At 40.5% G+C, this 26,557-nt stretch overlaps 1 protein-coding gene across 5 annotated transcripts in view; it reads left to right on the forward strand.

Moving 5' to 3' along the window:
• Positions 1-8,331: 8,331 nt before the first annotated feature.
• The window catches only part of MGAT4A (alpha-1,3-mannosyl-glycoprotein 4-beta-N-acetylglucosaminyltransferase A), a 116,687-nt gene continuing 98,461 nt past the window's right edge, over positions 8,332-26,557 (forward strand). For 2 of the 5 annotated variants that reach the window (XM_047851275.1, XM_047851280.1), the window contains exons 1-2: positions 9,419-9,511; positions 13,133-13,459. In XM_047851275.1, coding sequence (XP_047707231.1) covers positions 13,366-13,459 — 94 coding nt within the window. In that variant the 5' untranslated portion in view covers positions 9,419-9,511; positions 13,133-13,365. Of the gene's footprint in view, positions 8,448-8,624; positions 8,748-9,418; positions 9,512-13,132; positions 13,460-26,557 lie in introns of those variants that run through there. The other 3 variants (XM_047851277.1, XM_047851279.1, XM_047851278.1) reach the window with 3 other exon arrangements.

Here is a 26,557-nt window from a genome sequence, read left to right on the forward strand (position 1 = left end):
TACTCAATATATTTAGCCTGTTTGATATGCAAAGCTTTAGATAACATGGAGTGCTTACGAGGAAAACCAACAGGAACAAAAGGTTCTCCACAATGAAAGCATGGGGTAATTACTCAGTTGGAGAAAGACATCATCTGAGGAAATGCCAGGCTGGCTGTCTGGGAGATGACACAAGGCTATGAACCAGGCCTGGGAGCCCAGAGGAAAAGAAACAGGGCCCAACTAGCACAAGACTTGAGTTTACCTAAAATGAGGCCTCCGTGTTTCTAACTCAACTGTGTTCAAGTTTTTTGTACCTCTGTTAGACCTGTTCTCTTGCTCCCTAACCTGGGAAGCACTTGTTGACACCCTCTTACCTCTAGGGTATGAGCTGAACCTTGCTCCTTCATCCCCTTCTCATACAGAACCAGAGGCAGGTCACTCTTATAGCATGTACCCTCAATAAGCATTTGTTAAGTACACAAAACAAATGGCTGTCCAGAAACTTTTTTTAAAACTTTTTTTAATGTTTATTTATTTTTGAGAGAGAGAGAGAGATGGAGTGAAAGCAGGGGAAAGGCAGAGAGAGAGAGACAGAATCCACTTAACTGACTGAGCCACCCAGGCGCCGAGAGACACAGAATCTGAATCAAGCTCCAGGCTCTGAGCTGCAGGCACAGAGCCCGACGTGGGGCTCAAACTCACGAGCTGTGAGATCATGACCTGAGCCGAAGTTGGAGGCTTAACCAACTGAGCCACCCAGGCGCCCCCCAAAAACTTTTTTTAGAGAATTTCTTAAAAATTCATTTTACAAACCACTCTGTGGAGATTGTCTTGGAATGTCTAAACTGGTACTTCCATGCACCAAGATTTTATATTCAGAAGACCTTCTCAAGTTCTTACACTGTTTCCACCTCTCCGAACTCCTTATAATGAGGATGACCTGAACAAATCTATTGAATGGAGTGTTCAGAATTCTGGAAGATTCTTTTCTCTGAAGAGACACCTGAGTTCTCACTATAGTTCATTTCTGAAGTGATATGGCATTTTCAGTTGCATCTGAGACACCCATATTAGAACATTAATTTACTGAAGACAACCGTCTTTCTCTATTCTCCTTTTGCTTATCATATGCCTTGTGATTTTGATCCTAGATCAATTTAAAGTTTAAAGTAGGAAGCACAAGCAAGGCAAGGAGCAAATATTTACTAAGCACCTCTAGTAGAGGTGTGCAGATGGACTGTATAATAGCAGCTCAGTAAATATTTGTTTGATAATCCTAAAACTCATAAGACCCATTTTCTTTTCTTTTTTTTATGTTTTATTTATTTTGGAGAGGGTGCACATGAGCAGGAGAGGGGCCAAGGGAGAGAATGACAGAGGATCCCAAGCAGGCTCCACACTGACAGCAGCAAGCCCCATGTGGGGCTCCAACTCAAGAACCGTGAGATCATGACCTTAGCTGAAGTTGGAAGTTCAACCGAAGGAGCCATCCAGGTGTTCCCCCATTTTCTTAAATTCAGATAAAAATGCTACAGCAATTCTGTAGTTGGTATCAATGACATGAGAACTTCTTTACCCTTGAATATTAGAATTTGTTATAATATTGCTTAAAAAATTTTTTTTTAAATAAAAAAAAATTATTTTTGAGAGACAGAGAGAGACAGAGCATGAGCAGGGGAGGGGCAGAGAGGGGGGCCGGGGGAGACACAGAATCCGAAACAGGCTCCAGGCTCTTAGCTGTCAGCACAGAGCCTGACATGGGGCTGGAACTCACAAACTGCGAGATCATGACCTGAGCCAAAGTCGGACGCTTAACTGACAGAGCCACCCAAGCGCCCCTATAATATTGCTTTTTTTAAAAAAATATTTTATTTATTTTTGAGAGAGAGCACACAAGCAGGGGAGGGGCAGAGAGAGAGGGGGACAGAGGATCCGAAGCAGGCTCTGCACTCACAGCAGTGTGCCTGATGTGGGGCTGGAACTCACAAGCCCTGAGATCATGACCTGAGCTGAAGATGGATGCTCAACTGACTGAGCCACTCAGGTGTCCCAATATTGCTTTTCAACTCAGAAATCATCAGTGCTTTCCTCTTATCTGATCCTGAGGCTAGAACTCTATTGCACTCTCCTCCATGACCTGCCCCATTTCCCACAGTGCCTCTGCTTACTCCCTCCCACCCAGGTGTCCTGAACAACCAGTGTGCACTGCCCTCTGTGTGTGTGTGCTCCTTCTCTTGTAATGCTTATGTCTTTTTCCCCCTACACTTGCTTGAATCCTACACCTGTTCTTGAAGGCTCAGAGCAAGTGTGTCTTGTTTCACAGAGTCCTCCTTCAATCCATCAATGAACCCTTGCAGAGTAGCTCCCCTGTGCCTGCCATACATTGCTTAATAAGATGTTACCTACCCACAAGCAATAACAGCTGAGTGAATGAGGCACCTAAGTCAGCAGAGTATACTGGGGCGGCCCAGCTGTTTTCACTTAGCAAAATACAGAGAAAATGGTAACATTCTTCATGGCCCCCAGGCTGCCTGCAGCTGGAGGGTTCCGACTGCCCCAGATCTGACCCAACCACTTGAAAGGCTGAGAGGTGTCAAAGCTTGCTCTTCCTCCAGCTAACACCAGCCTGGAATCTCAGGAAAATGGTACAGTGTGATGAATCCATAGGTAGGAGTAGGGATAGGATTGCCATGGGTCCCTCTCCCAGGTTTGGAGGTAAGGACGGGCTTTGCAGGGAAGTGGCAACCAGCTGAATCATGAGGGATGTTAGCTAGCCAAAGAGGGCGGTGGAATGGGGATGGGGAGTGAGTTGCTTGAGCCTGTGCCACTTTGTGGAAGGGAGGGAAGGTTTCAGGATGGCATGGCTTGGCTTGAGGGTTGGAAGAATGTGGCTCCAGTGGCAAGCAGGCATGAGACAATGAGAGCCTTGGGTGTTCTTCCAAATAGACTGTGAACTCCTTGAGGGTTAAGACCACATTTTACAATTCTGTGTCTTCTAGACTACTGATCATGTAAGGACTTAATACATTATCGTTTGATAGAAAAGTCTCTCTTTACTAGCGACAGTGTTGTGATGGCTGCCCATGAGACAGGTTAATGGTCTCTTTTGGGAACCATGTGAATGTGAACTGTGTTTTCTAGAGTTTGTATAAGTCCCACAGGAGCGGAAAGATCTGACAGCCTTACAGTTCTCCATCCCTCATGTTTCCAGGACAAGCTTCTGGTTTCGCTTTCAAGAATGCCTGACATAGCTTTTTATTCTGACACTGGGTCAGTTATCTACTCATTGTCTCTGGTCTCACACGTGCTGCCTTTGTGTCCTCGGCTCTGCAATACTGGAGCTGGGAGTGAGCTAGCTACAGTTCCCCCGGCTTCCTGGAACTTTCTGTTAGTGTCTGCCAACAGGAGGCACTAGCTGGAGATGAGAAGGCATATGAAAGAGAGAAGCTTCCTGCATCTGCCACCAACAGTGTGGCAGTTGCTTGAGGTTGTTGGCAACAGCTGCATGAGCTGAGGGGGTAGGGTGATTGCTGCCTGCCACCCAGGTTGAGGCAGCATTTTTTAAAGGTTCCATAACCAATAGCAGTAGTTCTTCAATAGTGCAGTAGCAGATGCAAGCTCAAAGTTTCCACCTACGGGCATTAGCAGCCCCTGATCCTTGGGTATCCATCCTGCTTTCTCTTTGCTCTTCACCCCCTTCTTTCTTCATCCAGCCCTTTCAATACCTTTGCAATCAATCTCCTGTGTATTAATTCCTCTGTCCAAAATACCTAGAATAGTTTCTTTTTTCTTGTCTGACTGGTCTTTGGCTGATACAGACATGTACTTGTAGGGCTGTGACCAGTCACTATAAAAGAGGGTAAAGAAATACTGGGTTATTATGAAAAAGGTGACAAAGATTATGTTGTCTAGATATCCATAGCTCCAAATGGCATACTATTTGGAAGTCATGATCCTGAGTGTATTTTTGTTAAAATTTTTTTAATGTTTATTTATTTTTGAGAGAGAAGGAGACACAGCGTGCAAGTGGGGAAGGGGGAGAAAGAGAGGGAGACAAAGAATACGAAGCAGACTCCTGGCTCCAAGATGTCAGCAGAGAGCCCCATGCGGGGTTCGAACCCACAAACTGGCGGATCATGACTTGAGTCAAAGTCGGACGCTTAACTGACTGAGCCACCCAGGTGACCCTGAATGTATTTTTCGAGTTAAGGTTTTTATTCTGTTTGAAATAAACTGATAGAGTAGCACAGTTGAACTGCTGGAATTGGTTTTATGCATGGACGGATTTCAGATGCAGGGCTGTTGATCCAGCATCTTTTACAAGTACCAAATTCACAGAGGAAGAAAAAAGAAAAAAATCCCTAAAGCACGCTAATTCTCTGGTGCACAATTCTCTTCCACTGTGCCTTCAGAGTATACATCAAATATAATAAAACCAGTGAGTCAGTTTTAATGGTGTGGCTAAAAAGGGAGTGATCCCTCCAATCCTCCTAAACACTCTTGGCAGAGACTTTTCCTGCCACAAGGCATTGCTGATTGTTCTAACAATGCCTGGAAGAGAGCCCTTTCCTGGTAAGATGGTTGGATTTTCTTTTGTCTTGGGGCTTTCCTTGAAAAATTTTAGCTATGTCTTATACACATATGCAAACACCACTGACCATAACACTTAATAGTGAGGTCTTATAATTCCAAAATTACATAGTCACACAAGATGGCTTTTGTCTGAACAATCTGATAGATCCATTTACCCCAACAGTGTGAATGTGAATGAAATAGGAAAGGCATCTTTCAAGGTTTCTCTCACATGGAGATGAGCAAAGGTGTGAGGAGGAAGGGTAAAAATAAATAAAAATAATTTAGTTCTCTGCTGTCCTTCATCTGGATTAGCCTTAATGTCCACCTAGAGTTGAATATTAAATAGGTTGGTTCTATTTGAATTCTCTTGTTAATTTCTTGGCCTTTGTGTGCTCTGTTTGATTACATGACAGAAACAGTTGGGACACTGTGCCTGAAACACATAACCTTTTACTTCCTACCCTGGTCCTGGTTCCCCTGTAGCTTCTAGACTATAGTGATAGAGCACACTGTTTATCAAGTGAAATGAGAGAGTTCCTGCCACTTCTTAGGAACCATTTAAAAAAGGAAGGAAGGAACTCCCGGTGCGATTCCTCTTGAAGCCTTTACAATTTAAAGAAGATCCCATTCAAGCAAGAAGCCAACAAACCAGAATCACTTTGATAAGCACTCATATATGATGCAGTTTGATTGCTAATGTATGGAAGGGACTGGAGTTAAAGAGAACTACAGATCATGTGCTTGATTTCTTAGAAGTTGATTGCTGTAGGCATGGCCTCACCAACAACTACGCACCATGAGAGCAATAAAGGGAAAAGATTAGCTTCTGGTGTGTACTCAGCTTTTGGCTCAGGTATTACCTTCAGGAAGACTCCCCTGCCCTGAGAATCTGATTGATGGCCCCATCCTATCTTCTATTCTAGTGCCTTGAATTTGTGGCACTGTCTTGGGATTTAATTCCTTACCCACCACTCGCACTAGTTTGCGAGTGACCTGTGGTTAGATGCCAGGTGCCTCTGTACCTCATAAATACTCAGAAAACATGGAAAGAACATAGCAGTTTTGTTGGGGACAGAATACAGAATGGTGAAGTTACAGGCAGAACTACTTGCCTAAGCATTTCCCTTATTTCCACTGACTGAATTAAAGGCCTGGACAAGGCAAAAAGAGAAACTGTAGAGTAGAGAAGGAACAAAAAGGGAATAATAGAGGAGGAGAATCATCACAGAAAAGATAAGAAGAAGAGAAAGGACTCAGTGGGGTCTGGAATGACTGCCTTTATTAAACAGATACCATAGATTCTGGAAAATCCAGAATCGTGTGCTCTGCAGTTAGGATGAATGAACAGCCAATTATGATCAATGCCTTGGAGGCACATATTCCATGTCTTTCCAATTCTTAGGACAATGAACTGAAATCCAGATTTTCCTGAGCTAAAATGTGAATGGTCTGTGACCAGTTTAACTGTATGGCCAGATTTCTTCCCAAACCTGCCCTCCTGCTGACAGGGAGAAGCAACATATTATCAAAAAGGCCCCCAAAGGAAAGCAGTTGTGATTTTTGTTTTTGTTGTTTTTGTTTTTGTTTGTTCTGCTTGCCTTCTGTCTTCTGCTGTAGGTTTCTCCACTAACCAGTGTCCAAAGGGAATTCCTGCTGTCTTCCTGAATAAGCCCATTGAGTCTGTAACTGAAACTTGTCCTTCCAGGCTTTCCTTTCTCCTCTGACATATGCCTCTGCTTACAGAATGTTTGTGAATGCTTTCATTTCCTTCTTTCACTGAGAAGGGGAAAAATGGAGAAAGTGGAGAGAAACATATCTTTTTAATATTCATCCATTCAACAAAATTGGTCAATTGCTGAGGGCTTGAGCAGAGAGGTAGTGTGGTGGAATGACGTAGGGGCTCTGGAATCAAACAGACCAGGATGTGAATTCTGGTTCTATCATTTACTGGCTGACTAAATTACTATTTGTACCTGCCAAGTCAGTCTCCCAGGGCCTCAGTTCCTTCCTCTGTAAAATAGGAACAGTAGCTACCTGTGCTATTTGACCTTTTGGCCAATCCTGTGGGCATGGCTTGGTGGCTTTCTTCATCATTTGTCAAATGGCAGAGCTTTCTCCATTTGCAAGAGGGAGTGTGCTTGTCTGTCATTAAGAGCAATGTATAATAAGACCTAGGATTTTCCAATCCCAAAATATATTTTAGGCAAGATGTATTAAACAATGTCTCAGATGGTCTCAGTCTTTATTGCTTACATCTGGTCATGAAATCTTATTGCCAGCTTGCTACCAGGAAATGTCTTTGTCATAGAATACAGTAAATCTGACTCTCAGGCCACCAAAGCAGAGAGAGAAGTTGTCATTTAATGTCATGGCTGTCATGCCTAAGTTATGTTCATGGTGGTGGATAGTAGATGAACCTTTTTGTCTGTTTCCTCTGAATCAAGAGAGGACCACAGGAGGAAGGGAATCATGTATCTCTTCCCTGACCTTTAAAACAGGTCAACATTCAGAGAGAAATATCACCATGGAAGAACTGAGAAACTCATACATATCATAGCTGATTGTTAATTACTGTTACCTTGAGACAAAAAAAAAAAAAAAAAAGCACGGGGGTGGGGGTTGGATTTTTCTGGGGGAAACAAACCATTGAGGTTTGCCTCTTAGTTTTGAATTTTTGGATTGCTGTTTTCTAAAAAGAACTTGGGAGCTTGGCAAGAAGAAGGGTGTCTCCTTGATCTTCGGCCTCTCAATTCCCTGTAAATATTAACTTGCAGGGTTGTCGTTGGGATTACTGTAACGGTTAAAATAACACATCTTTGGTGTATTATCCAAAAGATGATGTGCCCAACTGTAGTTACTATTAACCCAAGTCGCAGTACCTATGAATACTAAGCAAAACAGAGGCAGACCGCTCAGGCTGTCTATAGTTGATTATCTAGTTGGTTCTGAAGTTAACTTCAAACGTTTTGACATGGTGAACGACTGGAACACGGGGCTCAGGAGAAAGGGTCAGGACAGGTGATGAAGCGGAAAAATCAAAGGCGTTAACACCCAAATGATCTGCCTTTAAATCTTGTATTTCTCCTTCCTATGCTTACGCTAGTCCTTCTTCCTGAGTCCCAGCAAATTGGGGATAGCAATGCCTGTCGCTGGGGATGCCCTGAAGGTCAGAGATGGACGGTGAGGCTGGAACTACGGGGCCTCCGAAGCTATTGTTTGGATTAGGGCGGGAGCCGCCCCTGGGACTTGTCGCCCGGAGGAATGCTGCCCAGGCTGGACGGTCGGGTAACGGGACAGCAGCTGGGGCTAGGGGCTCGGGCTGAGGCAGCCCCGGGTGGTCGGGTCGCGAGCCCAGGCGGAGGCCGAGGGCTCCCTGGGGCCTTGCGTTGGCAGCCTGAGCTGCCTCTGCACACGCCGGGGAGGATTAAAACCAGATGTGGCGGCGGGGCGGCGCGGAGACGCCAAGCTCCCGGAGCCTGGGGCCGGAGACCAACACGCCGCTCCAAACCTCGCTGTGACATTAAATGAAGGGGGAGAAAAGGATCTCAGGAGAGTTATACGGGCTGCGAGACGGCGCCCCTAAATGACAGCCAGGCGGGCCACTGATGCGAGCAGCTCGGCCGCGCGGGGGCGCTCAGTGGAGGGCGCGCAGCACCGGCGCCCAATGGCTGGCGGGGTCGCGGGCGGGGCCGAGGGGCGGGGCGGCCGCGGCGCTCCAGCGGCGGGGGCGGAGTCGCGCTGGGGAGGCGGGGCGCCCGGCAGCGGCGGCGGCGGCAGCGGCGGCCACAGCAGCCTTGGCGGCGGCCGCGGCAGGACTGGCAGCGCCAGCGGCGGGTGAGGGGCTTGCGGCTCGCGGCTTGTGGCGGCGGCGGCGCACGGGCTGCCTCGAGGTAGGGGCGCAGGGCGGCTGCGCGGAGGGGCGCGGGATGGAGGGGCGGTGCCGGTTTCTGGGCTCTGAGACGCTGGGGTCGCGGAAGATCCACCTGCTGGTAACGGAGCCGCCCGCGCCGCGGCCCGACCCGGAGCTCGCGCGTCTCAGGCTGCTGCGGGGACGGCTTCGGGCGCGGGCTGGGCCTCGGGGCGGGGCGCGGGCCGGGACGCCCTGGCCGCGCGGTCAGCCCCGCGCCACCGCTGCCTCTGCTACAGACCCTCGGTGCCGTGCTCTCTCCCGGTGGCCGGCAGGGCGCCTGGTGCGTTTCCCGGCGCGGCGGGGCTCGTTGACTTTGGGGCAAAGTGGAGGAAAGTGTGGGCTTGGGGGGTACTGGGGAGAAGGGAGAGTTGCCCGCGGGACCCGGCAGTCCCAGGGCCCACACCGGTCCCGGAGTCGGCGCCTTCGCCGGGCCGGGGGCAGGTGAGGCGGGGGCCAGGAGGTCCCGGGCACTGAGGCAAGGGCTGCTCCCGCCGTGGCGGAGGAGGCGTGCAGCTGTCGTACTGAATATTTCTACAAAGTGAAGATGCGGGGGTCCGGTATGAAAGAGTACCCCCATCCCCTCAGGCCCCAGTTCCCCCTGAAGGAGGAAGCTGCAAGTGGGACCCTTAGGTTGGGTCTGGGTGATTGCACAGAGTGTACCAGGTGACACCTCCAAGGCGTGTTTTATGAGCTGGCAGTCATACCACTTGCGCGCCCGCTTTTATTTCTCGAAGCGTGTGTTTCTCTGGAGCCCATTCATTGCTTACAATCCGAATTGCGAAATATAAGCAGACATAATGTATGTTTTTAATGCTTCCCATGTATTTTGCTGTTGTGCTTTTGCCGTCGGACGAATTCTCATAAAAAATAATGACAACAACGTTCGTTGGAATTTAGAACCTAAATTTAGAATCCAATAATAATGCGTTTTTTGGTTTGGTCTTTCTGAATGTTAAAAAAATAGTTGTATTAACAGGTTATCATGGCAGAGGTTTCTTTAGCCCACACTTGTAAATCTGAAAACGCACTGGATGATGAAATTATGTAAGCTGTATTGATGAAAAATATTAATCATTTTATAAATTTAAAATAAATTAATTTTTCCATAATACTGTGTATAAAGTTATATAGGTTATAGTTATATAGAAGCATTATGGATTTCATGCTTCTGCCTTTCATTCCTCAGGCACCTCTGTCCTGTTTGTGGGATTATTAGGGAATATGCCAAGTGTTCAGCAAAGTGTTCTCAGCCATAAAACATAGTGAATATTTAAGAGAACACTTTAAAATACAGTTTCTTGAATCTAATAAAATACAGGACTGCAGCCCTTAAAGGGAAGTTTACTAAAACAGACTTTTCAGTTTGAGATCTAGAGTTGAAGTTCCATTCATCTTTGTCAGGGTGAAGAAGATATTAGTAATTTTAGCCACTTCCTTTTTTGTTTTTCAAGATTCAGATGTGTTAAGTAATAATCTCAGAGATTAAGGTGTTAGATTAACATTTTTGCAAATGTGGACATCGATAAAGAATAGGCGTCACTTTGTTTCTTGCCTTAGGCAGTTGGTCAATTCATAGGGCTCTTGGCTGTCCAGCCTGTGACTGCCTCTTCTGGTTGAAGACCATGGAGATCATTAGTTTTGTTTTTGTGGAGTCTTCACTTACACTGTGCAGTTAAACTTCGTTGGTGTGGAAACTCTAATTAAAATGTATGACTACATTCCTACTGAGTAAAATGCTCTTACATTTCTCCTGCAGAATTTCAGGTCTTATTTGTTAGTAGAATTGATAAGTATCTTCTTCAAACCAGAGCTTAATAGCTTCCTGGATCAAATATTTAATATTCCATATATTTTTCACACGTTATTAATAGTATATCTGTAGTCTACTTTGATTTTAGAAGTCATTTACTTTTACTGTCTCTACGTATTTATACTGAGTTTTATCATATGGGCTTACTTTGTATTTAATAAAACTATTTAAAAATATCCTTTATTTTAGGAGTCATTCTTTACTTCCCCATAATTATTAATTGGATGTTTAATAACCTGTATATATTTAGATCTTTTACCAGGACAAAATCCTTCCTGAAGTAGGGGTAGGGCTAAGTATATAACAACAGAAAGTTATATGCATTTTTATATAATGTCACACCAGGATTATAATTCTACATTATATAATTCACTGAGTTATCATATCTCTTTTTATAATCAGAACTCATTGTGTGCTTATTGATATAAGATAATGCCACGAACGTTTTAAATTCTAAACCATTAAATGTGGGTGTGTTTGACGTTCATTTGTCTTAACTATAGAAGGTGAATAACTTTGGTTTTAAAAAATACCGATAACTTGTGAGAATACCTTTGGAGTTCCTTGTTTTCAGATAGTAATAGGAAGCAAGAAAGTAGAGTTCAGTGCTTCTAGAATATTATACTATAGTGAGAGATCTACTGGCCAAGGAAAGTTAAAAGGCATGCTGGGTGTGTATGTGGGATGGGGGGAGGGGTGCTTAGCCAAAGGTTACAGGAAGTGAGAAATTCTTTTAAAGTTTCAGGTTTTAGGGGCGCCTGGGTGGCGCAGTCGGTTAAGCGTCCGACTTCAGCCAGGTCACGATCTAACGGTCCGTGAGTTCGAGCCCCGCGTCGGGCTCTGGGCTGATGGCTCGGAGCCTGGAGCCTGTTTCTGATTCTGTGTCTCCCTCTCTCTCTGCCCCTCCCCCGTTCATGCTCTGTCTCTCTCTGTCCCAAAAATAAATAAACTTTGAAAAAAAAAATTAAAAAAAATAAAGTTTCAGGTTTTAAATTTGGAAATTTCCTATGAAATTTTCATCTTTTTTCATAATAGATCAATATTTGTTATAGTATAGAAAATATTTTAAATTCACACAGTTAAAGATAATGCCTCAGGAAGGGTCTCTAGACTTTGAGTGTCCCCAGCCCTTCTCTTCATTCTTCCAAGCTGCTGGTCACCTAGTTTGAGAGGGAAAGGGTGGTAGGTCAGAGCTTGAACTTTGGAGTCCTACAAATTAGGGTTCTTTCTCTGAGTTCATTTCTCTTGTGTGTAAAATAGGGTTAGTAATGCCTGTCTCATTAAACCTGAAACAGTATAACCTTGTGTGTGTCAATTATACTTCAGTTAAAAAAATGCCTCCCTCATAGGGTTTTGTGAAGATTTAAAGCATACAATAGATGCATAGGCAACACTTGGTGAGTTGTAGTGTCTTATCATTGATACCATTAGTACTATGCTCTAGACCAGTGGAGATTTCTAGTAATGTTCAGTTTTACAAAGTAGCTCAGATGGTAGTTTCTGAATTGCCTACAAATGGCCACTTTAATCAGCCATACTTTCTTGCTGAGGAAATTGTCCCTTGGGCTTGTTCGGCATTTTTGGAGGTGCATTAACTCTACCCACTAGAGTATGCCTTAGTATATTTCCAAGTGCATCTTGTGGTCCCTTTGAGGCCACTGGGAATCAATGCACATCTTAGAGTGCCTGACATGCTCCCAAGGGAATGACACTGGCTGTGCGTAGAGTAGACTAAACCAGTGGCTGGCTGCAGTGTTTTGTTTGTTTGTTTTTATTTTTACACAGTTAACTTTTATGGAGAACCTATTAAGTGCTGGGTGATATGCTTAATTGCTTATAAGGACTTGATTTAATTTGATTTTCTCAACAGCTTTGTTAGATGGGTGGTGATCTCCAGATTTTCTGAGTTAAAACAATGCTAACTGATGGTCCTAGGTGATACAGTGCGCTGGTTGGTTGCTGTATTTTCTAAATGCCTGAGTATTCCCAATTTACACCTTAGGAGTAGGTTAGTTACTGGAAAAACTACACTTATTTCATGATTATGATAAATAGCAGTAATAACTATAACCTGTTATTTATAACATTATGTGTGTCCTAGAGGAGGAGCCAGGAGAGGCTTTTTTCTCACTTTATGGATGAAACTGCGAGGCCTAGATAAGTGCACACTGGAAGTCATATAAGTAATGATGTTGCTGTATCTAGAGCTCAGGTTTTTTTGATGTTTGCATATTGTAGTCTGTCGTTTTTTCTTAATATTTTTAAAACGTTAACTATTACTTTGCAATAGGAAATCTAAGGAGAGTGACAGTTATGCTACTTAGAACTGTTGTGTGATCTTTGGAGTTATCAGCTTGGAATCTTTGGCTTACTATTTGTTTAACAAGTCTCATAACTTCCCCCTTTAAATAATGAACCATTACTTTCTTTTTTTTTTTTAATTAAAAAAATTTAATGTTTATTCTTGAGAGAGAGCGAGCGAGAGTGAGCATGAATGGGGGAGGGGCAGAGAGAGAGAGGGAGACACAGAATGTAAAGCAGGCTCCAGGTTCCAGGCTGTTAGCACAGAGCCCGACCCAGGGCTTGAACTCAAGAACCACAAGATCACGACCTGAGCTGAAGTCAGATGCTTAACCAACTGAGCCACCCAGGCACCCCGAACCATTGCTTTCTTTCCTGGAGGAGAAAAACCACATAATTCTAGTATATTAAATGAGTTGTTTAGATGTGAGGATAATCTTTGTAGGTAGAGTTTAGCCCAACCAAAAGTCTGTTTATAATGGTGAATAATAAATGAAGAAACTAATATTTTGCATTATTGAACAAGTTTTTCTTTCTTTTTTTTCCCTGAATAGGAAGAAGGAAGCCTGAGACATCAGCCTATGAAGACTGAAGACCATCCTGAATAGCAATTATGAATGGTGTTGCTGCTAGGCTTGTTCTGCAGAGCATCTGAAATGAACCTCTTTTATTGATTGTTTTTATTGGCCCAGAGCCAGGAGTACTGGATTCAGTTGACTTCACGATTAAAAGAAAACAGTTTTGGTTACCATCATAAACATATGAACCATTGTGATGGTGAAATGAGATGAGGCTCCGAAATGGAACTGTAGCTACTGTTTTAGCATTTATCACTTCGTTCCTTACTTTATCTTGGTATACCACGTGGCAAAATGGGAAAGGTAAGGAAAATATCTCCAAAAAAGTGCATGAAATGTAGTAGGCTTTTTGCTTTGTAGATGGTGCTATAAATGCTTAGGTTAAATACCCCAACAATCTGTATGTTTTATGTTCTCTGCTGGTGGCCTGCTAGTTTATTTCTGACACAGCAATGAAACCATGTTCTTGGACAGAGGAGACGGAGAATTTCTAATTTGAATGGGGTTTGTTTTCGATTTCTTATAATTACACTTGGAGAAATGGATACTGATCAGTGGTTATATTATACATGACAGCCAAGTTGAATAATAAAGACTTTTGTTTTGGCATTTTATTTTTATTAAACATCATAAATGTTTAATAAGCTTCCTTGTACTGGATGTTGTATAAAGTACGTAAAAGGACACAATCAGTGCCTTCATGAAATTTACATGCTGATTATACTAATGATTTGGTGCTGTGTAGTTAATGATTTAAACTACATGTGTTGACAGATTGCTTTTTGGGCAAGAGAATTTATGAAGTGGGTGAGGATAAATTCTTATTCAAAAATTAGAAACAAGTTTTAAGTTTATTGTGTTCAGACTTTTGAACTGTGCTTTTAAGGAAGGATGTTTGTTCAGTGATATTCAGGGATAATGCCTTTCTTTGCTTTTTTTTTTTTATGGTTTTTTTTTTTTTTGAGAGTGAGAGAGAGGATGCCTGAATGTGGGGGAGCATGAAAGGGGGATAGAGGATCCGAAGTGGGTCCTGCACTGACAACAGGGAGCCCCAGACTGATGTGGGACTTGAACTCACAACCTGCTAGCTGGATCATGACCTGAGCTGAAGTCGGAGGCTCAACTGAGTGAGCCACCCAGGCGCCTAGCCTTTCTTTGCTTTTTTGAAGAGAAAATATTTGGAGTAAATTCCCACCCACATTTTTTACTTGTCTCCATTCCTCATGTTAATCTAAGGATTGTTGACGTCAAAGAAGGATGGAGGTATGTATTTGGTTTGTTAGAATCAAGTTAGAGTAGTCATCATCACCAGGTTCTTTGAGAGTCCTATTGCTGGCAGTATTTTATTAACTTGTGTGAGGATAACTGAAAAGGTGGATTCATTATTTAATTTTCCTCTGGTGTATATATAGATGTGTATATATACATGTGCATATATCTGTGTGAGTATGTATTATAAAGTAAACTGATTAAAATGAAAAATACGATCTGTTCTTTGAGCAAGTATATTAGTTCCCTTTTCTGAGTTGGGCTGTAATTTTGAGAGGAACTATTGGGGGTAAAAATTGATGAAAAACTTGCTGAAGACCTTTATTCTTTGTGGACAAATATATACATTTTAGATGTCATTTTTTAATTGTATCATAAGAAGACATACTTAGGAAGAACTTTAACTAGTTAATTTAATCAAACTGTTAATTGTCCCAGACATGAACAAAACAGATTACTGGCCTTAAAAGTTTACTTATGAGGGGCGCCTGGGTGGCGCAGTCGGTTAAGCGTCCGACTTCAGCCAGGTCACGATCTCGCGGTCCGTGAGTTCGAGCCCCGCGTCGGGCTCTGGGCTGATGGCTCGGAGCCTGGAGCCTGTTTCCGATTCTGTGTCTCCCTCTCTCTCTGACCCTCCCCCATTCATGCTCTGTCTCTCTCTGTCCCAAAAATAAATAAACGTTGAAAAAAAAATTAAAAAAAAAAAAAAAAGTTTACTTATGAAATAAGAGAATTGACCATAGGAGAACATATGGATTTTTTTCTTATCAGGAAACTTATCTAGTCAGAGTTATAGTAATGGAGAAACTTGACTCTTCTTACTGTGTCTTATTTAAAGGATTAAAATTTTTGGAATCTCCATTTCATTCATCTTGTTTCTTAGGTAAAGGCATTGTAAGCATTATTTTCTTTTTGTATTAAGTTGTCTTTGGAATAAAAAATTTAAAAATATAAAGATTCTTTCATCTGTGGTATTAGATACACACACAGTCTGTTGTCTTTGATTATCTTTCTTTGAACATCTCTGTAATCCTTCCATGCATACTCTTCTGCTCTGTTTTTCTTAGTGTTTTGTCCATACTTTTTCAGGTGTCAATAGAGGACTCCTGTTATGGTTATGTAAAATCCTCTGTGTTTTAATGTTATCATTTATATAATAGTTTAGCTGCTGAACATTTGGATACTTTCTAGATCATTCTGGTGGTCAGATAGCCTGGATTTTCCAGAGCAGGCCTCATTCCAGATACTCGATTCTAGTTTACTCATAAACCATGTGCTCTGATTTTTATATTGAAAGCACAGTTTCCATTATCACTGACTTTGCTGGGCTAGTAGTTTTTATTTTTCATTCATTGGTCCCTTTCATAGCTACCTATCCTGCCTAGCACTGTATTAAATGCTATGAATATGAAAAGAAAAAGAAACTTAACACCTCTAAACTCAGGGACTTCTAGGGGAAGATGCAGGTACACGAATATGATACCATCAATAGATTGAGATACAAGTAATAGAACAGTGCTGGGGAAGCACATTACATGTTTTAAATGATTTCATTTAATCCTTATAATGACCCTGGGAAGAATTATACACCCTTTCAAAAGATGAGAAAACCAAGGCAGAGTGGTTAAGAAACCTGCCAAGGTCATACATTTAAGTGGAAGAGTGAAGTTTGAACTCAATCATGCTGATTCCAGAGATTATGCTCTTAGCTACTGGTCTGCTGCCCAGAAGAGCAGAGACAGAGGCTACTAATTCTTGAGTCATTTCACAGAGGAATAATAAATATGAAGGTGATGCTGGGAAGAGTAGTAGACAGTGGGCATATCAGGTGGAGGGAGTTCTATGTGTAACCACAAAGTTCTAAAGTGGCATAAAGTATTTGTGTCTTGGAATTATGAAACACTCAGTTTGATTGGCACATAGGACTCCTAGACTGTCAAAGTTTAGTTGGTAAATGCAGTGCAGTTCCTATCATATTTTTTCATAGGTCTTCATTCAACACTTGGGAGAATACATGAGCTGGTCAATGGGATTGGTATAAATTTGGGAGGATGTTAGGAACTCAGCCTGAGGAAAGATGGACTTTGGTCTGCAGGGTATGCAGAATTCCTACCTAAAAATGCGGCAGAATTCTAATTACATGGAATGGATGGGTTGGGAAAGTTGTAAGAAGAAGTTGTGAGAGTAGGACTACAGTTATTACACATCCCACTTGTAGCTGGGGTTCTCCTAATGAACTTTCTCCTTTGGTCAGGAACAATCCAGAAATTGGGGAAGATCCAACAAGCAGTCTGTATCTCCATATATAACATTCATGTACATGTTTCTGCATGGACATATGTTTTCATTTTTGTTGGTATTTGCCTAGGAGTGGAATTGCTGGATCATGTAATAATTCTATATATTTAATCATTTGAGAAGCTGCCAGACTGTTTTCCATAGCAGCTGGGCCATTATGCATTCCTTCCAATAGGGTGTGAGGGTCCCAATTTCTTCACATTCTTGACAACCCTTATTATCGGACTTTTTAAAAAAAATATTTATTTATTTTGAGAGAGGGAGAGCGAGAGCATGATTGGTGGAGGGGCAGAGAGAGAATCCTAAGCAGACTCCTTGCTGTCAGTACAGAGCCTGATGCTGGGCTCCATCTCACAAACCATGAGATCATGACCTGAGCCAAAATCAAGAGTCAGACGCTTAACTGACTGAGCCACCCAGGCGCCCCTATCTGGCTTTTTGATTCTTATCCTAGCGGTAGGGAGATGGTATTTTATTGTGCTTTTGATTTGCATTTCTCTGATGACTAATGATGTCCAACATCTTTTAATATACTTTGAGCAATTTGTGTATATTCTTTGGAAGATTGTCAGTTCAGATCCTTTGCTTACATTAAAAAGGGGTAATTTATCTTTTTATTAATTTGTAAGAGTTCTTTGTATATTCTAGATACAATTTCCTTATCAGATATATGACTTGCAAATATTATCTCCCATTCCATGGGTTGTCTTTCACATTCTTGATGGTGTTCTGTGAAGCACAAGAGTTTTAAATTTTGATGAAGTTCAGTCTATTTTGTTGTTGTTATTGTTCTTGCTTATGCTTCTGGTGTCATATCTGAAAATTCATTACCAAATCCAAGATCATGAAAATTCTGCTATTTTACTTGTTAGAGTCTTGACCTTTGATCCATTTTAAGTCAATTTTTGTGTGTGGTATGAAGTAAAGGTCCAACTTAATTCTTTTGCACGTGGCTATCCAGTTGTCCTATCACGGTTTGTTTCAAAGGGTAGTTTTTCCCATTGAATGGTCTTGGTACTCTTATTGAAAAATCAGTTGATCATAGATGTATGGATTTATTTCTGAACTCTCAATTCTATTCCATTGATATTCCTTGTGCTAGTACTACACTATCTTGATCATTGTTGCATTGTAGTAAGTTCTGAAATTGGGAAGTGTAAGCCCTGCTACTCTATACTTTTTCAGGATTTTTTTGGCTATTTTGGGTCCTTTGCAATTCCATGTGAATTTTAGCATCCACTTACCAGTTTGTATAAAGAAGTCAACTGGGATTATGATAGGATTGCACTGAATCTATAGATCAGATTGGGTTGTATTACCATGTTAGCAATGTTAGGTAGGTCTTCCAGTCCATAAAGCATAAGATTTCATTTATTTAGGTCTTTAGTTTTTTTCAACAATTTTTGTGTATGATTCCACAGTGTAAGTTTTATGATTTTATTAAATTTATTCCTAGGTATTGTATACTTTGTGATAGCATTCTAGAGTTGTTTTGTTTTTTTTGAATGGAGTTTTCTTAATTTTACTTGTCAATTTTCATGTCAAGTGTATAGAAAAACAGTTGATTTTTATATATTGGTCTTGAATCCTGCAACCTTGCTGAGCTTATTTATTCCTTAAAATTTTTTTTTTAATATTTATTTTTGAAAGAGAGAGAGTGCAAGTGGGGGAGGTGCAGAGAGAGAGGGAGACACAGAATCTGAAGCAGGCTCCAGGCTCTGAGCTGTCAGCACAGAGCCTGATGCAGGGCTCGAACCCATAAGCTGTGAGATCATGACCTGAGCCGAAGTCAGGTGCTCAACCAACTGAGCCACCCAGGCACCCCTATTTATTAGTTATAATAATGGATTCCTTAGGAGTTTCTGTGTCCAAGATCATGCCATCTGTGAATAGAAATAATTTTCTTTCTTTCTTTCTAGTCTGGATGCCTTTTATTTCTTTGTGCTGTTTAATTGTCTGGCTAGAACCTCCATTTTAGTGTTAAATAGTGGTGTAAGAGCTGACATCTGTGTCTTGATCTTACTGAGATTTGAGAAGTGTTCTCTTTTATTTGTGGAAGATAAGTATTCTTTGAACGTTTGGTGGAATAAGCACTGACGTCATATGGGCTTGAGCTTTTTTTTGTGGGTAGTTTTGTGATGACTGATAGAATCTCACACATGTTACAGGTCTTTTCAGATTGTGTATTTCTTCTCTAGTCAATTTCTGTAGGTTGTATTGTTCTAGGAATTTGTCCATTTTATTTAAGCTATCCAATTTGTTGGTGTACAGTTGTTCATAATATTTCTTTGTAATTCTTTCTACTTTTATAAGCTCAGTAGAAGTGCCCCTCTTTTATTTCTTTTTCTAATAGTTCTAGGTTTTTTTTCTTGGTCAAACTATATAAAAGTTTGTTGATTTTGTTGATCTTTTAAAGAACCAGCTTTTGGTTTCTTGATTTTCTCTACTTATTCTTTGTTTCATTACTTTCTACTCTAATCTTGATCCTTTTCTTCTGCTTCTTTTAGGCTTAGTTTGCTCTTCTTTATTTAGTGCAGGTAAGACTTTTTAGAAGGCAAGATTATTGATTTGTGATCTTTTTTCTTTCATGATGTGGACATTTATAGCTATAAATTTCCTTCTAAGGACTGTTTTAGTTGCATCCCATAAGTTTTGGTATGTTATGTCTTTTAATTCATTTCAAAGTAATTTCTGATTTCTTTTTAAATTTTTTTTCTTTCACCAGTTGGTTGAGGAGAGTCTAGTTTAATTTTCTCATATTTGTAAGTGTCCCAGATTTTTCTGTTATTGGTGCCTAATTCCATTCCACTGTGGTCAGAAGACATGCTTTATATTATTTCTATCCTTTTAAATTTATTTAGGTTTTTAAAAATGACCTAGCATATGGTCTATCCTCTAGAATGTTCCATGTGCACTTGAAACTGTATATTCTGTTGTTGTAGCATAGAATGTTCTGTAGATGTCGGTCAGGTCCAGCTGTTGTATAGTGCTATTCAAGCATTCTGTTTCCTTGTTGACCTCCCATCTAGTTCTATCCATTATTGAAAGTAGAGTATTGAAGTCACCAACTATTGTAGAATTATCTATTTCTCTCTTCATTTCTGTTAGTTTTTGCTGCATGTATTTTGGTGTTCTGTTATCGGGTGCATATATTTTTTATTTTACTTTTAAATAAATTTTTTTAAGTTTATTTATTTTGAGAGAGACAGATAGCATGGGCAGGGGAGGGGCAGAGAGAGAGGGAGACATAGAATTATAAATAGGCTCCAGGCTGCAAGCTGTCAACACAGTCTGATGCAAGGCTGGAGCCCATGAACTGTGAGATCATGCCAAGTGAGCCACTTAGGCGCCTCTTATTTTCAAATATTTATATTAGTTTTATTTTATATTATTTACTTATTATTATGTATTCCCACTTTATCTCTAGGAACATTTTTGTTTTAAAGTCTGCTTTGTCTGATATCACTATGGCCACTCCAGCTTTTCTGTGGTTTCTGCTTGTGTGTTTTGCCTTATTACATTCTTGTACTTTAAACTATTTGTGTCTTTAAATCTACAGTTTGTCTCCTGTAAACAATATATAATTGGATCATGATGTTCTGGATCTAGTCTGACAATGTCTACCTTTTGTTTTAGGTTTTTTTAATGAGTCTTTTTTATGTGTATTTATTTATTTTAGAGAGAGCATGAGCAAGGGAGGGGCAAAGAGGGGGAATCCCAAGCAGGCTCCATGCTCTGCGCTGAGCCCTACATGGGCTCCATCCCATGATCCTGGGATCATGACCTGAGCTGATATCAAGAGTTAGATGTTTAACTGACTGAGCCATCCAGGTGCCCCTACCTTTTGATTGGGCTGTTTATCCATCCGTGTTTACTGTTATTGATATAGTTTGATTTATATCTGCCATCGTTTTGCTTTTTCCTTTTGTTTTTTTAAAAAATTTATTATTTTTAAGAGAGAGAGAGACAGAGAGAGTGAGTGAGCACGAGTGGGGGAGGGGCAGAGAGAGGCAGATACAGAATCCGAAGCAGGCTCCAGGCTCCAAGCTGTCAGCATAGAGCCTGACATTGGGCTTTAACTCACAAACCATGAGATGATGATCTGTGAGGAGGTTGGATGCTTAACTGACTAAGTCATCCAGGCACCCCTGCCATTATTTTGTTTTTCATATGTCTCACATCTTTTTAGTTCCTCTTTTTCTTCTTTACTTTTTTTGCATTGATTGAATGTTTTCTAATATAGCATTTTAATTTCATTAATGACTTTTTTCATTCTATTTTGAATAAAATTTAGTGGTTGTTCTAGGGTTCATCATATACAGTCTCAAGAGAAACTGTCTCAGATTTATACTAACTTAATTCCAGTAATATATAGAAATGTTACTCCTATATATGGCTCTTTTACCCCCCCTTTTGTGTTGTTATTGTTGTACACTTCACATCTGTCAATATTATAAACCCAACAATACAGTATTATTATTTTACCATCTGTTATTTTCTTAGCACATTACAGCTTTATTCTCACTTACCTCCTTTGTTCTGTTATTGGCAAGTATATTACATTTCCATGTGTCATAGACTCAGCAATATGTTATATGCATATCACTTTATACTATTTTTATTTTATTTTATTTTTTTATATATTTTTAAAAGTTTATTGATTTATTTTGAGAGTGAGAGGGTGTGAGCAGGGGAGGGGCAGATAGAGAGGGAGAGAGAATCCCAAACAAGCTCCATGCTGTCAGCACGGAGCCTGACGCAGGGCTCTATCTCAAGATCTGTGAGATCATGACCTGAGCCAAAATCAAGAGTCACATGCTTAATTAACTGACTGAGCCACCCAGGCTCCCCGATATACTATTTCTTTTTATTTTTTATTTATTTTAATGTTAATTCATTTTTTGAGAGAGAGAATTCAAGTGGGAGAGGGGGCAGAGAGAGAGGGAGACAGAATCTGAACCAGGCTTCAGGCTCTGAGCTGTCAGCACAGAGCCCAATGTGGGACTTGAACTCATGAACCATAGGATCATGACCTGAGCCTAAGTGGGACACTTAGCCAACTCAGCCACCCAGGCACCCCTACTATTTCTTTTTAACTCATTTAAGAGAAAGAAAAAAATATGCCTTAACAGTGTCTATTAAAATTATGTAATCACTGGTGCTCTTCGTGTGGATTTAAATTACTGTCTAGGAGTTTTTCAGCTTAATGAATTCCTTTAGTATTTCTTGTAAGGCAGGTTTGCTAGCAATGAATGTTTTCAATTTTTGTTTCTCTTGGAATATGTGTATTTTACCTCCATTTTTTATTTTTAGTTTTTATTAAATTTTTTAAAATGTTTATTTTTGAGAGAGAGTGAGAGAGACAGAGTGCAAGCAGGGGAGGGGCAGAGAGAGAGGGAAACTCAGAATTTGAGGCAGTCTCCAGGCTCTGGGCTGTCAGCACAGAGCCCGATGCAGGGCTCAGACCCAGCAACCATGAGATCATGACCTGAGCCAACGTCGGACACCTAACTGGCTGAGCCACCCAGGTGCCCCTTACTGTCATTTTTTTTATATAAAACTCTGCTGGACTTAGCAGTCCTGGTTGACAAGGTTTTTGTTTTGTTTTGAAGTGCTTTGTGTTATCCCACTGCCTTTAGCCTCCAGTATTTCTTCTGAAAAGTTAGCTGTTAATCTCCTTGGGGTTCCTTTATCAGTGATGTATTATTTTTCCTTTGTGGTTTTTAAGATTGTCTTGTGTTTGACTTTTATCAGTTTTACCATGATGTGTCTTTGGGTCTTGTTTCCTAGATGAGTAGATTACTGTTTTTCAGTAACTTTGGGAGATATTCAGTCATTTTCTTTGAATATATATGTATTTTTTACCTTCTCTCCTCTCTCCTGGTATTCCCAGTACCTTTATGATGGTATTCTTAATGGTATTCCAAATTTCTCTGAGGTTATTCATTTTTCTTCATCCTTTTTGCTCTTTCTTCAGTTTACATAATCTCTACTGATCTGTCTTCAAGTTGGCTGATTCTTTCTTTTGCCAGTTCACATCTACTTTTGAGGCCTCTAGTGAATTTTTTTATTTGTGTTATTGTACTTTTCAACCTCAGAGTTTGCATTTGGTTCTTTCTTAAAATTTCTGTTTCTTTATTGATACTCTATTTGATGCAACATGGTCCTACCTTCCCTGTTTAGTGAAGTTTTCTTTTAGTTCCATGGACATATTTATGATGGCTGCTTTGAAATATTTACCTGTTAAATCCTACATTGAGTCATACTGACAGGGAATGTCTTATGCTGCCTGCTTTTTTTTCTGGTGTATGGGTCATATTTATGTATTTCTTTGCATGTCTCATAATTTTTTGTTGTAAACTGGACATCTTGGGTAATGTAGAAACACTGGATACTCTCCCACCTGTACCCCTAGGGCTTGTTATCATTTGCTTGTTTATTTGCTTATTTATTTGTTTAGTTACTGACTGGATTATTTTAGTGTATCTTCCCTCTCGCCCCCACGAGGTTGAGTCTGTGTGTTGTTTCTCAGGGAGACACAGTTTTGGGTATGCCACAGTCTTCCTGAGATGACTATTATTACTGGTAGGATTCTCTTCCACTCTTTCAGTGACCACCACACTAATTGCTGGCTGATTGTTCTGCTGTTTACAGTAGTGCACTGGAGCATAAATTCTGCTACAAACTAATCTAATCAAATTGTGGTTCCTTTAAAGAAATGTTTCTGAGTTCAGTGATTTTTCTATTTGTCGTGACCACAGGAATGCTCCTCCTAGCTATCCCTTTCCCTAGTTCTTTCTTGCAAACTAGCCGCCAATGCCTACAGTCTAGGTTCCATCTTCTTAAGATCCACAATTTTCCCAGTTCCCTTCACCACAACCTTTGCTGTTTTTGAGACAGCTCTTAGTTTAAACTCCTCAGCTCTCTATTGCAAATGAAGGTAGTTCCTTTGGGAGGAGATTAGGAGCCATCTATTTTGTGGCCCGCTTTTCCACGAGGCAGAATTTCTGAGCCAGGGCTCTGGAGGTGGGGGTGAGGACAATGACAAGTTTCTCTCTGAGTGGTACCCCCACTCTAGGAGCTGAGCGCTGGGTTAGGGGAGGGACCCAGCAGCCCGAGGATGTCTCCTGGCATGGAACCACTGCCTCACTAGCAGTGGAATGGCTTTAGGGGCCCCAGTATTCTCAGTATGTTGCATCCAAGATAGAGACTTGGGTGCATGATAAGATCAGATGTCCTATCCTGTTATGTGTAAAACTATAGAGGCTAAACAAAGCATTTTATTTAAAACTATGAGTCTTACTTGCAAATAAAAGCAGTAAATAAAATTTTTTAGATTTTTTAAGTGTTTCTTTACAAAATAAGAAAGCTCATTTCAAACAGGGTATAAGGGAAATTAATAGAAAATCTAGGATTTGGAGTACACTGTCATAGTTTTGGCTCATCAAAATTGTATAATCGTGTTTGTTGAGTGCCTTCTGTTTGTCAGGCACTATTAGAGGTTTGGGTTATATTACTGAACGTATCAGAGAAAAATCCCTGCTTTAGTGTGTGTGTGGGGGGGGGTGGGGATAAAAGGAGATAGCTAAAAAACAATAAATAAACAGTAAACTGATGAATAATAACTTTAAAAAAAATTTCTTTTTAACGTTTATTTTATTTTTGAGACAGAGAGAGACAGAGCATGAACGGGGGAGGGGCAGAGAGAGAGGGAGACACAGAATCGGAAACAGGCTCCAGGCTCTGAGCCATCAGCCCAGAGCCCGACGCGGGGCTCGAACTCACGGACCGTGAGATCGTGACCTGAGCCGAAGTCAGACACTTAACCGACTGAGCCACCCAGGCGCCTCAATAATAACTGTTTTTTAAGCTTTTTATTTTGAAATAATTTTAGATTTACAATAAATCTGAAAAATAGTATGCAGAATTCCTTTATACCCCCTAATATGAACAACCTACATTACCACAGAGTATAATGTTCTAAACCCCAAATTGACTTTGATATAGTAGTATTACATCTGCAAACCTTATTGGAATTTCACCAGTTGTTACTCTAATGCCCTTCTATCCTAGGATCCAGTCCAGGATCCCACATTGCATTTAGTTGTCATGTTTTCTAGTCTCCTCCTTGATGGGAAGTTACCTTAGTCTTTTCTTTTATGTTCTTGGCACTTTTGAAGCCCTGGCTAGTTATTTTTAAAAATATCCCTTAATTTGAATTTGTCTGATTATTTCTCATGATTAGATTGAGCTCATGCATTTTTGGCAAGAATATCACAGAAGTGACATTGTATCCTTCATAGTGCATTATATCACAAGGTACATGATGCTGAAATGTCTTAACCACTGGTTATGTTAACTCTGATCACTTGGTTAAACTGGTGTCTGCCTGGCTTCTCCACTGTAAAGTTACTGTTTTTTTTTTTTTTCTTTGTAATTAATAAGCATTTGGTGGAGCCTTCTTTAAAACTAAGCAGATATCCTGTTTCTCATCATACTTTTGCCCACAAATTTTAACATCCATTGATTATTTTTGTCTGCAATAATTATTACTGTGGTGTTTGCCAAATGTGATTTTCCATTCTGTCATTTCTTCTATATTTAGTAATTGGAACTCTGCTGAAAGGAAGAGGTGTCACTTCTCCATCATTTCTTTCTTTCTTGTATCTTGATATGAGTATGGACTCATGGATATTTATTGTGTTTTGTGGGCTATAATACATTATTATCATTAATTATTTTGGTGTTTAAATTGTTGCAGAGGTGGCCATTGGGAGCTTCAAGTTGGCTTCTGTGCCTTCAACATACCCCTCTTGTTTTTTCCAAATTTATTGAGGTGAAATTCACATAACATAAAATATAAAGTATATTAAAATGAACACTTCATTGGCATTTAGTGCATTCACAATGTTGTGCAACCAGCACTTCTATCTAGTTCTTATTCATTTTTTGAATAATTTTTGATTCTCTGGTGCTATAAGATACTCCAGGTTTATCTTGTATTTTCTCTGCCCCAGCCCTGGAAGTAGTCATTTCTTCAAGGAGGACCCTCTAGTTCCTTTAAATAATGGAGTCTTGGTGTGCTCATTCCTACTATGGTGTCACCACTTATACCCTAAGTAGACAGTGCAAGAAAGTATATGTATGTCTACACATATATTAAAAACAACAACAACACATGAGTTCATACTAATCCTTCTGATTTTAATCCAGTACAATGGTGTTCATTCTGGTTTCTACATTTCTTTTTTTGTAACTTGTCTCCAACAGTAAAAAAAAGAAAAAAAAGGTTGTTAGTATCCCAATATAGTTACTTATTTGCTCAATTGCAGTATATAAAGATAGTAGTTACAGAATTTCTAACCGATATCCAAGTGAAAAATAAATCTGTTGGGGTACCATATCTTCATATAGGACTTTTTGGCTTATAAGTATAGAGTGAAATGCTGTTTTCCAAAGTTACCTAGCTTATTTCTTAGCCACTTTCTTTCAGTATGGTTATGCCATTCATTTATAATACACATGAGCTCATTTATTACTGCTTATATTGTATTTTGGGTACCACTCCTGTTTATTTGCAATCATTTACATTTTGGACATGTGAAACATCGTGGTTCTGACACTCAACCGTAAAAAAAAGATCACCTAAGAGAAATGCCACTCGTCATTCCTTCTACTCCATTTCCCTTCTTTCTACCCAGTTCCATCTATCCCTTGAAGGTATTCAATCTCATTTTGTTTTAACCTTTCTGTATTTCTTGTTGCACAAATTGAGCAGGTACATGAATATTTCCTCGTATCCTTCTCTTTCTTGTGTTATGGGAAGCGTACTAT

Source organism: Prionailurus viverrinus, chromosome A3 (assembly GCF_022837055.1).
Source record: "Prionailurus viverrinus isolate Anna chromosome A3, UM_Priviv_1.0, whole genome shotgun sequence".
NCBI classification, from domain to species: domain Eukaryota; kingdom Metazoa; phylum Chordata; class Mammalia; order Carnivora; family Felidae; genus Prionailurus; species Prionailurus viverrinus.